General features: G+C 33.8%; 1 protein-coding gene across 13 annotated transcripts in view; it reads right to left on the reverse strand.

Moving 5' to 3' along the window:
• The window catches only part of LOC145295040 (zinc finger SWIM domain-containing protein 7-like), a 66585-nt gene extending 55010 nt beyond the window's left edge, over positions 1-11575 (reverse strand). For 2 of the 13 annotated variants that reach the window (XR_013869881.1, XR_013869883.1), the window contains exon 1: positions 11125-11365. Coding sequence is in view for 3 of the 13 variants with exons in the window: in XM_080141449.1 (XP_079997575.1) it covers positions 11125-11182 (58 nt within the window). In the remaining 10 variants the exon portion in view is untranslated. Of the gene's footprint in view, positions 1-5837; positions 5969-11124 lie in introns of all 13 variants that reach the window. The other 11 variants (XR_013869877.1, XR_013869876.1, XM_080141498.1 and 8 more) reach the window with 11 other exon arrangements.
• Positions 11576-17361: the final 5786 nt, after the last annotated feature.

Here is a 17361-nt window from a genome sequence, read left to right on the forward strand (position 1 = left end):
TCATATATATATATATATATATATATAGATATATATCATTATATATATAGTATAGTCCTGGGTAGGAAGTAAAACTACATACGGCAACGAGGCCCTGGTGCAAGAGCTCCAGGACTTTGGTGAGAACGTCACTACTTCTTAGTCCTTGCAGTGCTGGGTCACCCTTGGGCAAGGTGTAATCCTTACTAGCGCACTGTGTAGGGTCACAAAAATTCAACCCTGGTTAACCATATTATTGGCGGATGAGGAAGGAATCCCAACGGCCTGCGCAGCAAATGAACCAGCACCGCCGTGCCAGCACGGTTAACAAGGGTAATGTAAAACATGACTCGGTCTGTGTCAGCCATCGGATGTTGCTGATTCTATTTGTGCAGACTGTCCTGGCCTGTCCTTTCCTCTTTACTTTTGCTTTTAGTGGAGAGGGTGCTAGCAGTACTGGGCAAGCTGCTCATTCCTACTTATCCTAGGCTGGGAGAGAGGATAAATTTCTATGGCGATGGAGTGAGGGCGTACCTGCAGGTTTGATGGACTGGAAGTCACAGCGTGATCTCTGCACTTAGATGATTGGAGTATAATGGTCATGCTCTTGCTGAAGAGCGCTCCGATTGGACTCAAATTGCATGTTCGACACGGACATTACCTGACCTCCACGCCATCGTCGAAATCGACAGACTGCCCGATATATATATATATATATATATATATATATATATATATATAGTATGTTTATTTATACCAATATTTTTGGCTACATATGTGCATGTATGGTTCAGCAGTGCCTCCTTTCAAAGAAACTATATCATCAACCCAAAAATCATTATCAAGACTAAATTCAAGAACATTTCTTGTATATAATAGGGTTTTTATCTACTTTTACTAAAGAAAGGTGAAACTACTAACGAATGGATGTTAATGGGGAGGGGGAAGAGGAAATGAAAATTAAAAGAGAAAAATTGAAAAAAAAAATATAACAGGAATGGGAGGGGTCATCAGACGGTTGGTCAGTTTTGAACAGCATTTCTAATCCCTATTTTTTATTATCAATAAATTTTTCCAAAGAGATTCATTTAGTTAGATTAGAACTTAATTTTCTCTTTAATGACTGTAATAAAAAAAAAACTTTATTTCTAAGTATGAATGGTGTCAGTTTATTTAGGGTACTTAGTCTAATTCATATCATATCAATATTCAAACTGTCTACATCTACATTAATATACTGAGGACCACACAGTATGCATACATACATATATAACGTACACACCTATACACATCTATCATACACTCCAAGTGTGTATTCACACATTCATACCCACATGCTTAAATACATTTGAACCAATATATAAGTTTATCCTTACATCTAAATATTGGTACATCAATACATGAATATAACACACATACACACACATAAATGCACTTATATATACAACATCCACATAAATAGATGTGTAGCCCAAACCAACAGTATATACCATATATACACATATGTGAATACCTTTTCAGGAGTACAGAATTTTATAATAGCTAAATATAGACCAAATTTTAACATCATGAATTTAAGAAATAAAAAGTGCATAGTAATCATAAGTAGTGGAAATTTTGTGAATTGGATTACTTAGGGGGACGGTTCATCAAGAACTTGTTTCTTTTGGACTTGAAGACAATCAAATTGTAGTCAGCTGGAAAGCAGGCAAACAGAACAGAGTTCCACGGGTGTGCAGTTTTAAGAAAGAAGCTTTGTTCATAGAATCTACATTTAGGTTTAGGCACAGATAAAGAGTGCGGGAAATTATTGATAGTGGTTTTGGCTAGACGAGTGTTTTTCATGAAAGTTTGGCAAGGAGGGACCATAGATTGAAGCTCAGATGAGCACTTGCCATGAAAATAATGATAAAGCAAAGACAGGCTTGTAATGTCTCTTCTGTGGGAAAGAGGTGGCAGGGAAAAGAAAAGGACTTCCCTCTACTAAGCCATGAAGTCTATTTTGAACTCTGTCAAGGCAGGATAAACTGCTTCTAGTAGCTCCTGGCCAGATGTGGCAACAGTACTCCATCATTGGCCGTACCTGGCTTTTATATAGGTAGAGAATTGCATCAGGAGTGAGATATCTACTGGAGCGGTAGAAGGATCCATTTTTCCAGTAGCCTTGGCAACAGAGTTGATGTTTGTGTTCCATTTTAAATCAGGAATAAATGTGAAGCCCAGAAACTTGTCAAAATATGCAGCCTTCCCAAGACAAGAGCCATTCATTTCAATTGATGCCAGATGAGGATCAGAGCATTGATGATGTAAAGATAGGAGCTTGGTTTTAGATAAATAAAAAGTAACCAGCCACCGCTTTCCCCATTGTACCACATGCTCAAGATTAGAGGAAAGAGAGTTAGAGAGAACTTGGTCATTTATGGCCTTCGATGTGTTGCCATAGATAATAGTGTCGTCAGCATAAATGTCAACAAAGGGTCTTAGGATGTTATTTGGGAGATCATTGATGTAGATCAGGAAGAGAGTTGGGCCCAGGATGGACCCTTGAGGGAGCTTCTGGTTTCTGCCCATCAACCACTACTCTTATGAACCTATATGATATGACAGAAATGATTCAATAATTGAGAAAACATTTCCAGCTATACCATAGTTGGATATCTTATGAAGTAGACCATATCCTATCAAAGGCCTTTGACGTGTCAAGAGCAATTGCCCTAGAAAGGAAGTCTCTGTCAAGAGATTCACTAATTCTATGAGAACCGTTAGCACATCTGCTGTAGATCTAGCCGAACGAAACCATATTGCATGTCACTAAGATTATTTTTGCTGAGGTGGTTGACTACTTCTCTATTTAACAGATTCCAGTAACTTACTCATGACGCACAGGAAACTAATTGGTCTGTACTAAGAGGAAGATAACCGACCACCTGAATTCTTAAATACAGGGCATACTGATGAGGTTTCCCAGGGTGTTGGGAAGCAATTCTCTTTAAGACAATGCTTAAACAGTTTTGTAAGTATGGGAGCTAATTCTGGTTGAAGCTTTTTCAGCACTATAATTGGAATGCCGTCAGGGCCAGTTGCTTTACTGGAATCAAGGTTTTTGATTAGCTAGGCAACATCACGCACAGATATTTGTATGTTGCATAGCGTGTTTTCTGATACCGGCAGAAATAAGGTGGGGTTGACGGCCTTGGTCGCATAGGGTAGAATTAGCTGCAAAGTTCTTGGCAAAGAGTCTGGCTTTGTCTGATGCTGAAGAGATTACCTCAGGTTAGGATAGAGCACACACTTCTGTTCAGGACAATATTTGCCATTTGCCAAAACTGGTGGGAACCAAGCCGCTGTTCAGCTACTTTTGACTTGACAGACTGAGCATACAACTCTCTCGCGTTTTTTATTACTCTTTTACAGTGGTTGCTGGCAGTCCTGAAAGCGGCTTTAGCATCAGTACATCTATTACGTTGGAAGCAATGGAAAAAATGATTTCTGTGTACAATGGCAGCAGCACATTCTGGAGAAAACCACGGCTGGCTGTTAGGTTTTTGCTGGAATATTTTGGAGGGTATAAAGCGGTCTATACCTACAATTAACCATTCCGTCAGGTTTGATACTATAGAGGACACATTATTTTTAAACATAGAATGCAGAGGTAGATCTGATATAAATGTACAAAAACTATCCCAGTCAGTCATAGAGTATCGATATACAATAGGATGTATAGGTACGTCTGAGGACGGAGTTGCGAACGTTTTTGACTTCTATTAGTCATCTTCAGGTGAATGATGAATTAAAAATTGCATTAGTGAATTTATTGAAAAGACGATTAAAATCGTTAAAAGCACTTAAGCATGCCTTCTCCTTCATATTGAGCTTGATTGATGATCGGTTTTTTCATACAGATGAGTAGAGCTTCAATGATTGCAAAATTCAGATCACATGTGAAATGGCTAAAATGGCGGTGTTTTTAATTAGTATATTCCTAAATTCAGTTTTGTGGGTGTCATGTGCTGCAAGATGTTGGTAAATGAAGCTATTTGGGAAAGATAGATGGTATGCTAGTTGGCAAGAAATACTGGTTCTAATCATGCTGATGTACATAGATTTTCACTTGAAATTATTCCTCATTTAATAATACTGAAAAAAAATAAAATAAAAAATAACTTTCTTTTTTACAAAATTAAAATTTTGTAATAAATGAAAATAAGCATTAAAATTCATAGTTTTTAACCGTAATTATTGGAAAACTTTAAGAACTTCCTGAATTGTCTCTCTTTGTTCTGAGTGGAAGTCTTCAAAAAACTATCCTTAAAAACTAAAATGCACAAGTGCCACATAAAACGATTTTTATCACCTATATACATTTTTTCATCAAATTCTGCAAATATCGTCAATCTGAATGCTTACCAAGTATTAATACATAAAAAGAAAGTAATGCACAAATTTGCATGGTATAGCTGCCTGAAACTAACGCCATGTGGTAAATAAAAAATGTGAAATCCGAATATATGAAACGAAATAAGTATTAAAAAATTGCTATTTGTTCTTTTTTCAATTTTTTTTTTTTTTTGAAATCTTTAAGAGATTTGTTCATTTACTGAGAATTTGAATAAAACAATATTTATTTAAAAATCAAATAGAATCATTTAAAAAATTACTGATCCCGACCACTTCAGATATATTTAAGCAGCAATTTAAAATAAAATTATTGTGAAGTATCATTATTTTAATTATTAGTCAAAATTCAGTTTATTTTATTTCAATGTAAGTCATAACTAAATAAAATTGTAAAATATGAAAAGGAGTACACACATCCCGAAATACAAAACCATTAAACTAATCTTAACAATTATAGGAAATGTAGTTCAGTAGAATAACCAATCTATAATTGGTATTTATCAATTTATAGGACTGAGGTTGCATGTGTTGCAACTTTATTGAAGTAAGAGTGTATCTGCAGGACCATTAAAGGTAAATTTAATGGGATCGCTAATTAATAGAAAGGTTTTACCAAACAACATCCTTACATAAAAAAAAATAAATAAAGCTGAAATCCAGAAAATAACACTCAACAAAGAACACAAAATCACTGTATTCATAATAAACAACATGAGGTGTTAAGAATATTAGTTTAAATTGTTCCAACATAAGTGTTTTTTGTGTGGAATGTTCATAATGAAAGATTAGTGAAGTGAGGATATAGTGAGATTAGCATGAGGTTTGAAAATACTGATTTTTATGATCAGTGGTTATTTTCTGAGAAAAAAACAGTGCATAGGCATTGTAAGAACAGTAGTTTGAAATAAAATTGTTTAAAAGGAAGATTCAAATTTTCATGCAATGTGGTAACTTTCGTTAGATATTCTACAGTTACATTTCCTCCCCAAATTTAGTTCTGATTCAATCCTATTATTATTCACTATTTTATTTATTTTACCATTATTAGAACATATTATAGTAGATTGGCAGCAGTTGAGAACTGTGTTCTTATTAATTATTTTACTTGTTCATTGGGTGGCAATTGCTTAACTTCTGAAATTGTGTACAAATGTAAAGTTAAGGTGGATAATAGTAAGAGGATATACCTAGAGGGGACAAATTTTTTTTTAAGGACAGATTCAGAAACCATGTTGCATCATGTAAAATTGGACCTGACAATGAACCAAATAGAAATGTGGATAATGATAGAAATGAGGATAAAACAAAAATGATTGCAAATAAAAAGAGGAACATGACTGCATTAGGTGATTGGGTTAGGGAACTATGTAAAAATAAAGAGTTTGAATTAAAATGGTCAATAGTAGATACGGCTAGAAAGTATAAACCAAGTAAATCAAAAAAATGTAATCTGTGCTTACTTGAAGCATACCAGAGTGAATTCTAAAGAAATCTTGGTACTTGTGCACAATTTGAACGTAAATTAGCACCCGATCGACTTTGCTTGGAACACGACGTCATCCACTCAGATGATTGTAATGCACTGGTTGCACTGCAAAGTAACAGACAAACTTTTCGAAACAAAAATTGGAAGGAAATAATCATTAAATTCATAACACAGCACACACCTGTAACAGCCCTTTTCCAAACAAAGAATTGAATATCTCCAGTTTGGAAAAATATTTGATGACGCTGGAACAAGTGGTCAAGAGAAAAAAAATGGTCAATGTCAAGTTTCTTCCAACTCCTCAAAAAACTTTAAAATGATGACTTTTATAGGTTTTTGGTGGTGCTGAAAACGAATATCACATTTAAATTTGGGACAGATAAGTAGTTTTCATGATATGAAGAAATTACTTTTTCAAAAATTGGGGGATCACTTTCCTATATAAATTTAACGAAAAATGAGCACCCACTTTCTGGCCAACTAGTAATTTCTTCATATCATAAAACAAATTTAACTGTGATATTCGTTTTCAAAACGCTAATAACGCAGTCAGTAAGCTTACACAAGCGGTTTACAAAAACATACATTTGTTCTTCGTTTTTTATTTTTAGGAGGAGGGTATTCAATTATAAAACTTGTATGGTTTTTAACAGGTGCTTCTGTTTTTCCGTAAGTATCGTGCCGACATTTACCGAGCAGAAGAACCGTTTAATATTTCACAAAAGTTGTTTACATTAGGTGGGGCATGGAGGGGCCAGGGGTGTTGTTGTGGCGGCCGCGGCCCTTCCAAATAAAAGGTAAAAAGGTCCACATCCACAATTTTCTTTAAAATTACCATTTTTATAGGTTTGACTGCACTTTTTGAAACTATGATTAATTCATATCTTAAGAATTATTTGTTTCCTGGAATTTTAAACGTAATTTTAAAGGATTTTTTTTTTAGGATAGAAAGATACTAAAAAGTTACCTAAAAAGAAAACTAAAATAAACAAATAAAAAGAAGAAAAAAAAAACAACAACAAATAAAGTGGTTTCATTTCATTTCGATAATAAATAACTGAGAAAAATGAAAAAATAAATAAATCATACAAAATGTTTCATTTCATTTCATCTTTTCATTTCCGGTTCGATATTTTGCTGTCTTAATTCGAATTCGAGATGAGCTATTTCCTTGGGCCGCGAATCACACCCATGGTAAGGACTCGGTCAACATTACCACAATTTTTATCAACCTAAATTTACCTTATTTTGTTTAGTTTGCGTAACATTAAAAATAGGGGGGGGGGGACACCTCTAAAAAAAATCCCCTCAGATATTTAACGAAAAATGCTTTTAAAATACGAGTTAATCTTAAAATATGGAAAATTTGATGAAAATCTGACCATTAGTACATTTTTGCTAGATTTTTTGGTAAAATTTTACTTTAAGGTCCGTCTCTTATTCGTATATAACAAATTTTTTTTTTTTTTTTTTTGTAGATTTCTATGTACCTCCACGGCGATGTGTAAAACGTCAGTAGTACACATTTTAATAGTGACGTCAGCGTTTCGTGTGTTTGTGTTAATTTCTATGGATAAGCGTTCGCGTTATAATTATTAATAGAGTAAGTTTTTTGGGGTGGGGTTTTTTTTTTGCTATGGATAAAACATAATATAAAACTTACCTTTTGTAAAACAAATACATTTTTATTAACGAACTACACCGACTAGAGTTAAAATAAAATTAATTTAAACGTATTCTGTTGCCATGTATTTAAAAATAATGTTCTTTACACGCCTCCGTACATTTTGGAAAAAAAAAGCGCCAAACATAAGGACCACCATCTATCAATTTAAATAATACAATCAAAACGAATTGGTAAATATCCAGATCCGCTACAACAGAATACCGACCACTCTAATTTGTTTTAATAGGTAATTGAGGTCGCTGACAACGAATCTGATAGTCAAACTTGGGGCAAATTTACCGTTTGCATGGTATTAGCCCCTGAACCCACGAACTACTTTCCACCATTTTTTAGCTTCCGTTTACGCTACGCGCGTGCGCTGCAACATGAAGGACAGCTTGCTTCACCTAGCAAACTGCCTTCTCACATGGCGTACCAATAAAAAAATTACGGACTGACATTTTTTTAATGACTTACAATTAAAGAAAAGTACAAAAAATTGGGGGACCTTTTTTTTTTTTGTCTCACGTAGTTTTTAATGCGGTTTACAAAAACATAACCACCAAACATCTTTGTTTTTCATTATTTTTTGGCGGGAGGGGGATTCAATTATAGAACTTATGTGGCTTAATAGGTGCTTCTGCAGTTTAGTTAACCGTTTTTCCGTAAGTAACGCACCGACATTTCCCAATTAGAACACCAATACACCATTTAACATTTTTCGAAGATTTTACTGTTTACATTGGGGGGGCGTGAGACTAGCAGTATCAGAATTTTTGTAGGAATTTTTGACACCCCTAACACGAAACTGCGAATACAATATAAAAATCTCGTAATTTCTCTGTTAAAAGTGGGTTATTTATTTTCTTTATGGATTATACTTCCAAAATAAACTATTACAGTTGTTTTAAAAGTAATAGAAATATTTTTTTTTTTTTTATAACAGTAATGAATTTTCCGAACTCAATATTTTTCAATTTTTAAACTTTAAAAATCTATCAAAATTTTTCTATTGATTCTATTTTTACGATATTTTCAGGGTCAATGTGAAATTTTATGTTCTTTCCAATAAACCGAATATAATATTTTAGACAAACGTTTTTTTTTAATTCACGCCCCCCCCCAAGTGTCACCCATTTTGAAATGTCTATTAAAAAGTAAATAATTAATTATGTCGGGGAGTTTTATATATCACAAATTGAAGAGAAAAGGTCAATAAATAATATATTCAAATTTAAAACAAAAAAAAAAAATCGCTTTTTTAGAAATTTACCTGTAAAGTCCGAAGTTTAAAACCTTTTTTAAAAAAAAAAAAAACACATTGTTTTTTTTTGTTTTTTTTTTTAATAAAACCTTGGTCCTTGCTCCTTTAATTGAAAAAAAAATAGGGCTTGAATTACATTTTTCGAGGAGTTATAAGCTTGGAAAGATGGGGTGGAATTATTCACTATTTTCACGATATTTCTGACACTACCCCGCTCGCGCCCCCCAATGTAAACAGTAAAATCTTCGAAAAATGTTAAATGGTGTTCTAATTGGGAAATGTCGGTGCGTTACTTTTTGAAAATTCGGGTTTGTATTACTGTATACAGATTCGAAAAAGTTGTCAAAAAACAAATAAATGTTATCAAAGGCAAGATAAATTACTTTTCTACCAAACTGGATATAATTTTCGTGTTTTTATTCAATTTAACATGTTTATTCAGCTCGAAAAGCATACAGTATTTACCGATATATTGGAAAATTCAAAATGGCGGCCGACTCTCTCTTTAACACGGTAAGTTCGGAAAAAGGTGTAATAATAAACTAGACAAAATACTGTTAGAAATTCGCTCAATATGTTACCGTGACATAACTTGACATATATTCGGCGGGTTTTTAATAGTATTTTTTCTAGTTTTTTTATTTATAACACCTTTTTCCAAACTTACCGTGTTAAAGAGGGAGCGAGGCGCCATCTTGAATTTTCCAATACATCGGTAAACACTATGCTTTTCGAGCTGAATAAACATGTTACATTGAATATATACACGAAAAATATATCCAGTTTGGTAGAAAAGTAACTTATCTTGCCTTTGATAACATTTATTTGTTATATATTTGTTTTTTTTGACAACTTTTTCGAATCTATGTGTACAGTAATACAAACCCCTTTTCTAGTTTTATTTCTTTTTCAGCTAATTTAAAATTTTCCACCCAAAAAGTGCTATAATGTATTTTGCAAAATTAGAAAATTCTATGTTCTGGAAAAAAAAAACCCAACGTAGTTTGCTTGCGCGTAGCGTAAACGGAAGCTGCAAAATGGTGGAAAATAGTTCGTGGGTTCAGGGGTTAATACCATGCAAACGGTAAATTTACCCCAAGTTTGACTAACAGATTCGTTGTCAGCGACCTCAATTACCTATAAAAAAAAAAAAACAAATTAGAGTGGTCGGTGTTCTGTTGTAGCGGATCTGGATATTTACCTAAACGTTTTTCGGTATTTTCATTTTTTTAATGTCTTGACTAAACTGTACAAGTACCTTTAAAAGATCTGTATATATTGTTTAAAAAAAAAAAAAAAAAAAAAAAAGGTTGTTTTCATAATGTTTATTTTTATTTTTTTAATGAAGTTCTGCTTATTTAAAACTGATAATTTCTGAAATACCGATATCATTGCTTTTATATTGTTGGCATAGTAAATTAACGGTGATTAGGGAGTTTTGTTCCTTTTATGTAATAAAGGGTTCGAGATTATTTTTCTACCTAAATTCCAGTCTTGCCGAAAATGGCAAATAGTCTCAGAGTTCAGGTGTTAATACTATGCAAAATAAATCAAACGAAAACCTGGCGGAGTTGTACAACCATCACCCCCTCCCTCAGTATAGAAATTACGCACCTGCGTAATTTCTATACTGATAAGTTTTTGACATTTTTTCACTGGATTATTATTGATTGGACACTAATTAACCAGATTATGAAAAAAAAAAAAAAAAAAAAAAAATTATTTCGACATTTGAAAGGGGTGCTCACTTTTTAGTAACAACGTTCTGGTAAATCAGTCACCCATTTTGTAACCAATAAAAACGCGGGTATATCAAAACCATAGAAAGTAAAAATGACATGACCACATTTGTAAGTCAGAAATTTTTTTGTTTCTCAATGCAAAAAAAAAAAAAAAAAAAGAAAAAGCTAGCATGAACATGATTTTTTTTTTTTTATTGTTTATGAAAATAAAGTTTCGATTTTTTTGTTGTTTTTTTTTTTTAAACTTATTTTGGGGTTTGTACACAGATTCGAAAAAGTTCTCAAAAAACAAATGTTATCAAAGGCATTATAAGTTACTTTTCTACCTAATTGGATATGTTTTACTGTTTTAGTGTTTCATATCTCCCGAAGACACTTCCGTGTTTAGGAAAAAAAAAATATTACTAGTTTATTTGTAGCTTCTTTTAATATGGTACAAAAGATACATTTACATAATTTTTGAAATATAACATCTTTGTTCTATGACGAATACGTATATATTAAAAATAAGTGTAATTCCCAATAAACACACAATAAATCAATAAAATTTACACAAGCAGAAAGAAGTGTCATTTTTTTTTTTACCGACCGGGTTTCTGTTGTTTGCTTGCTGTCAATTGGTTAATGTCTTCTGGTCGATTATCCATTTGCTTATCGAACCTAGAAAAATGATTGTGTTTTTAAATAAAAAAAAAAAATCGCCAAAATTCTGACTTTTTTGCTATAAGAAAATCATGTGATAAATCACCTCCTTTAGAAATCTTCGTGTTAATAAATAAGAGTTATTTCCCTTGATCAACTTTCAATTTTAATATAATCTTATTTATAAATCTCACTACCTATGTCGGTCTCCATTTTCTTCAAATTCTATTTCCTCTGTAAGTCGCAGAACGATGCAAGATTACTCCATTAATTGCATTTTTTGTCGATCATTATTTTATGGGTCTTCGTTATCCTTTACGGAGATGGTCCCGACGTCTGCCTCGTTCTGAGTTCGGGGAGAGGCCGTCTGACGTAGGCGGTGTCGAGGCAGAAAATTACCCTAACCCTAAAATATGCGATATGTCCCAGACAGATGCTTTTACAAATATTGTGAAACAAATCGCAGAATTTTACAGGGTTAACTAACCACGTGGAACTATTCTAATCATGTGGACTGTTTTTTTTTTTTGTTTTCTTTTTAATTCTAATTATTTGAACTGTTTATTTTGTAAAATTCCAATTATTTGAACTGTTTAAATTAAAAAAAATAAAAATTAGAACGGTTTTTTTCTTTTTAAGTTAACAACTGGGCACTTTATTGAAGGGCTAATTTTCTGCCTCCACACCGCCTACGTCAGACGGCCTCTCCCCGAGCTCAGAACGAGGCGGACGTTGGGACCATCTCCGTAAAGGTTATCCTGGATCTTTAGCTGGTTAAAATAGTTTTTAAGGGGTGTAGGGGAAAAGAAGTTTTATGGCAATTAACATAGATTTAACGACGTTTGAAAAAGGGTCACCATTTCGGTCGGTCCCCTTTTTGGGGCACCTCCGAAATTAGAGAGAGAACAAGAATGCTGAAAAAGAAAGGTTGTGGAAAAGAAAACATCGGGTTATAATTAAGTGCGACGAGACCTTAAGATTGATGATGTTTTATAAAAGTTTCCAAGATTTAGGGGTACAAAGAGGATGGTACATTTTCTTCGATAAAAGTCTTTACCCAGGGACACTGGTCCGTCGCGTGTTGATACTCCTATCGTTTCCACATGTCTCAGAGAGATTTCTTCTTTGTATCTCCCTCCAGGACAGTCCTCTGGGGTGTGTGAGTTTACATGTGATTCTATTTACTTGTCGTCCCCTACCCGAAGGTAGTGTTAGACACAAGGTCGGTTTTTAATATAGGGAATCCAACTCTCCCAAAACGGATACTCTGGATTGAAACGGCAATAAAACTTGTCTCAGTCTAGAAGGATTTTTCTGTCAGTGTCAGAGGACATAAAGGATAAAGTGTAATATCAGACCAGATACTACACTTTGAATTATTTATTGGGTAAAATATATAGTATATTTTCACAAATTACGCACAATACCATCAAATGTATGTGAAATTGGAAGTTGCGGTAATACTCTATCTTACACTATCTAGAATCATTTCAGTTATCACAAAAGCACATTTATTCTAGAGGTCATGATATTTACAATATCCATAATTTTAATTTGCAAAATAGATTTTAAGACCGTCCTGAAGAGGGATTTAGTGGGCTACTCTAGTTTTAAATGGAAACTAAATCATCTCCCCAATGATATTTAAAAATAAATATTGCTTAATATTTTACTCTGTTATTTTGAAGCTATGTGTTCTTGGTGCTCGGTAAAATTGCAAGGGAATAAATAGCAGGGTAAAACGGAAAAGATGGTAAAAATGGATAAATAGGGAAAACCCGCATTTTAGTAACAGAAAATTAGGACTGTTGGAGAAGTGCTGGGTCAGCTCTCTACCCTCTAGTTTAAAATATGGCTAACCCCTCACCGCCAAATTTTAAAATGACTATTTGTAAATAAATATTTACACTGATGGGAGGTGTTAGGTTCTCACTCATATAGTTTAAAAGAGGAACACGGCGTCCCTCCATATTTGAAAATAAATATTTTGAAAAGTATTTACTCACTCGGTAAAAATCGTAAATGAATTTCAGGTGTCCGGAAAATTGGGCAACAGAAAAGGGACCATTTTGGCCAGTTAGGAAAAAAAAGGAAATTATTGAATAAATATTGATTAATAATAAATTGTAGAACGGTTCTTGAGGGGGATATTGTTTTAAGATGAGGCTAACCCCCTTCCCTCCAATTTTTTGTATTAATATAATAATTGTTGAAGAACTTCTTCTAGACTGAGGTCATTTTTATTTTTGTTCTGATCGAAAGTGCATCTTTTTGGGGAGCTGTATATTTCTCACATTAAAAACCGACCTTGTGTTTAACTTTGCATTCGTGGGGAGGCGAGTAAATAGGAACAACAGTAAATACTTTTTAATGCATTTTTAAAACTATATTTCAAAAACATTTTTAAAACTATATTTCAAAAACATTTTTAAAACTATATTTCAAAAACATTTTTAAAACTATATTTCAAAAACATTTTTAAAACTATATTTCAAAAACTAAACAAAACAAAAACAAATGATGCAGAAAAGTGAAAAAATAAATTGTTTTTAGAATTTTCTTTGGGGGGGGCATTTGGATTAAAGATGTGTCAACGTTTGTTTTTTTAATTTGACAAACTTCTCATGTTTTCTGTTCATTTATAGTATACAATATTTTAATAAACCTATTGTGAGATATTAACCTATATTTTTTCAATTTGCCATTTTTACCTATTTATTCACTTCTACCATTTTTGCCGTTGCCATTTTTACCTAAATTCAAGTGTTTTCATATTATCTTTTCAAAGTTCAAAATTATATACCTTCAAAATAATATGTAAAGTACACTTTTATTTTAATTTTATACATATAACATCTGTCCTTACCTGATGTTGCCCGCTAGCCTTTTTACCTTCATTTTTTTCTTTTGCTTCTATTCTCAGTCTTTTAATCTAGCCGTTTATTTTACCAAATTATTTTTTTTAAATAGAAATTTAAATTTACTTTTATTAATCAAATAGTTATAATATTGGTTGTTACAATGAAGTTGATCTAATGCCTATTCATAAAAATGATTATGTATTAAAAGATTGAATGTTTATAATCCTTTTAGATAAAAGGATTATAAACATTCAATCTTTTAATACATAAGAATTTACTAAGAATCAAAGTTCTTAGTGAACTTTGAAGTTAGGTTAAACAAATTTCTATAATTTAATGTAAGCCAAAATACTTGATGCACTCATGCTTAGAATAATGTTGCAATATTGTCTCTTATTTCCAGAATGAATGTTAAAATTGAATTATCCTCAATGTGTTCCATTGATTGAAAAATGCACAAATACTATTTTGAGGAAATTGCTCATGTCAGCTTAAAATAAGTGAAGAAAATATAACTTTTGTTTATTATACAATTCATAAAACATTGTTGGAATTTATCTTGCTTCCAGATAAATTCGACGCTAAAGTAACTAAGCTGAAAAAAAAGCATGAACCAAAAGAGGGGGAGGGGGTAAAAATGAAATATAAAGGTCTTGATTTGAAACAAAGAAGAAACTTTATTTACAATAAGTTGCAAATTTTTCACTTTGCGGGCATTAAACTCAAGAAACGCCAAGGTAACATATTATGAAAAAAGTAACATGCAATGAAAAAAATAACAACACTGGTTCTTATAAAGAAGTTGTGTGTATCCATAAACGAATACAACAATAATGTACAAAATAGTAGTATCTCCTAATCACACTCGCATATGAAATTAATTTTAGGAGCGTACTCACAATTAAAAGCCAGTCAGGCACGTGCCTTTTTCTTTTTTTTGTTTAAAGTCCTTTTAGAATTTTCTTTCCCTCCATGTTCGCGTGCAAACTGTAGAGACACACATGAATCTCAGGAGCAAGACCTCCTCGCTTGTCCGGATAGGAAATTCCAAAATTCCTTGTCACGTAAAAGGTATTTTCTTTAAAATAATTTAACTCCTTGTAAAATATGCGCAAAACCGAAGCCACGTAAATAGTTTCCAGAAGTACGTCTCGTCACGTCACCGGGTATTAATTTCTTGCCAGGTTTACTTCTTTGAAGGAGGCTCATCAAAATTCCATTTTCAGCGCCAAGCAATGAACACATTCACTCTCCACGTCAGCAGAATTTCAAAAGAGGACGAAATACGCGCTGGGCTCGTGACGTCACCACAGAGCTAGCATTTCCCTTTTCTCCAAATTAAAGGGAGTTTCGTACAAACCGAAAATATACAAAACTAAAAATCATAATGGATACAAAATACAAAAAATCATATATAAGAACCAGATAAAGAATAATAAATGTAAACAGGGGGGGATGCACCATTATTGGTACAAAAAAAAATTCCAACATTCTCCCCCGACAGGAAATGGCAGTCAACCTACAGTTGGATGACACCTGTAAAATTTACAATATAAAAAATTTTTTCTTTATATATACATATACCACAATGTATGGTCAGGAACTCTCCAGGAAACACATATCAGAAAAAAAAGCAGAAAAATTCAAATAGGCTTATTCTACAAAAATTCACATGAAAACATTCATGTTTTAGGTTAGAACAGAGGAGTACATAGCCAAATTCAAAAATTTAAAACTAATGCTACGATGTTAGGTTGCAACAGAAGTTTGAACAGAGAATATTCTGCCAGGTAATTAACTATTAGCACATAAGAGTACCTCATCCTTCTATTATCTCTGGCGTACACCAAAATATCTCAGCTCTCTGGCGTACACCAAAATATCTCAGCTCCCTCGTAACCACAAGAGTCCAGTGAGATCAACACCGGTGCTACAAGAGGGACGAATCCAATCAACCCTATGCTTTGATGAGTTCTTCAGCTCGGTGGAATGAAATAAAACTACAACCCAAATTTTGCACAAATTATTCAAGGCAATTACAGCTTTAAACGTTTGCATAGCAATATACATGTAGCCAAAGAAACAAAGTTGAATATAGGTGTCAGAAACACCTAGGCAGCTGGAGATGTAATACTTATGGAAGACTCCTATCAAGGAGAGATCCAATCTTGCACTCAGCACTGAAACAAACATCTCAGCATTAGAAAAATCACCCCTAACTAAGCATAAGATGGTTCTGAGCGCCTCAGAAACACCCCTGGACAAATCGAGCTTGATTTCGATAGCTCTTGCAATACTGCAGTAGGCTACGTCAAGGCAGATCTTGATAAAACATTTAAAAACAATAGCACCTGCATGTGACTCCCAAGCAGGAACCGTTCTACTTAAAGGAGCAACTTCATAGAATGAAGGTTCTGCAAGTGTTCTCTGTACAACATATCCTACACTCTCGTAGGAACTCGGAGAAGCTGAACTACACACCATGTAGTCAGCAAATTCAACAGGATCCCTCATGGGATTCTTTATCAAGTTACACTCAACCTGAATCTGGACGCCCCAGTCCAACTTGAGTTCACGTAACTCTTCAAAAACCATTCTCCTCTTGGTTTTTACACCTTCACAGGTGGATATAGTGCTTTCTGCCCTATACCCTTGATGGAGAATTTCTCTCCCAGTGCTAACATTAGCACTTAAAGTGCACAAAGCTTGCACTTTCACGCAGGATAGACTCCTGTCCTTTAACCACTGACCATTGTCAGAACCACATGACCGGAGTAATATCCCACCGTCATGATTAAGTTCCTCATTATTCTGACAAAGTTGTGGAAGATAACCACACATGCGAGTTTTCGAACTCACATGGTTAGAGGGAAAAACAATTCCAACATCCCATGGAAATCCCTCCATAAATTTCATAATATTCATGCCCACGCTTACCAAGTCGTGGACACGAGTGGTATCATTCATGATACCTGGGAATCTCACTCCCACTACCTTCCTTTTTAAAATACTACTGGCAAACTGCCCGCCAGAAAAATCAAACTTCAGCGCCTGACTACGCAGATCCTCTGAAGTGGCACTTGCAACACTGCTTTCAGACCGTAATGCAACATCTTCCAAGCCAAACTTGCCAGCACTCAGCAAACAGTTTTCAGAGTCTGGACATTCGGGCTTAGTAGTCGGTAACTCGCCAAGCATCTCCCTAGGGGTTTCAAATATCTCAGGGTTGCACAAGGAATCACACTCTACACCATCTGCCAACCTCGAAAGAATGAATCGAACCTGGGACGAGAACACTACAACATTAACAGCATTCGCTTCTA

The sequence above is a fragment of the Euprymna scolopes genome, chromosome 1, assembly GCF_053919585.1.
Source record: "Euprymna scolopes isolate OS-2025 chromosome 1, ASM5391958v1, whole genome shotgun sequence".
Taxonomy (NCBI): Eukaryota; Metazoa; Mollusca; class Cephalopoda; order Sepiida; family Sepiolidae; genus Euprymna; species Euprymna scolopes.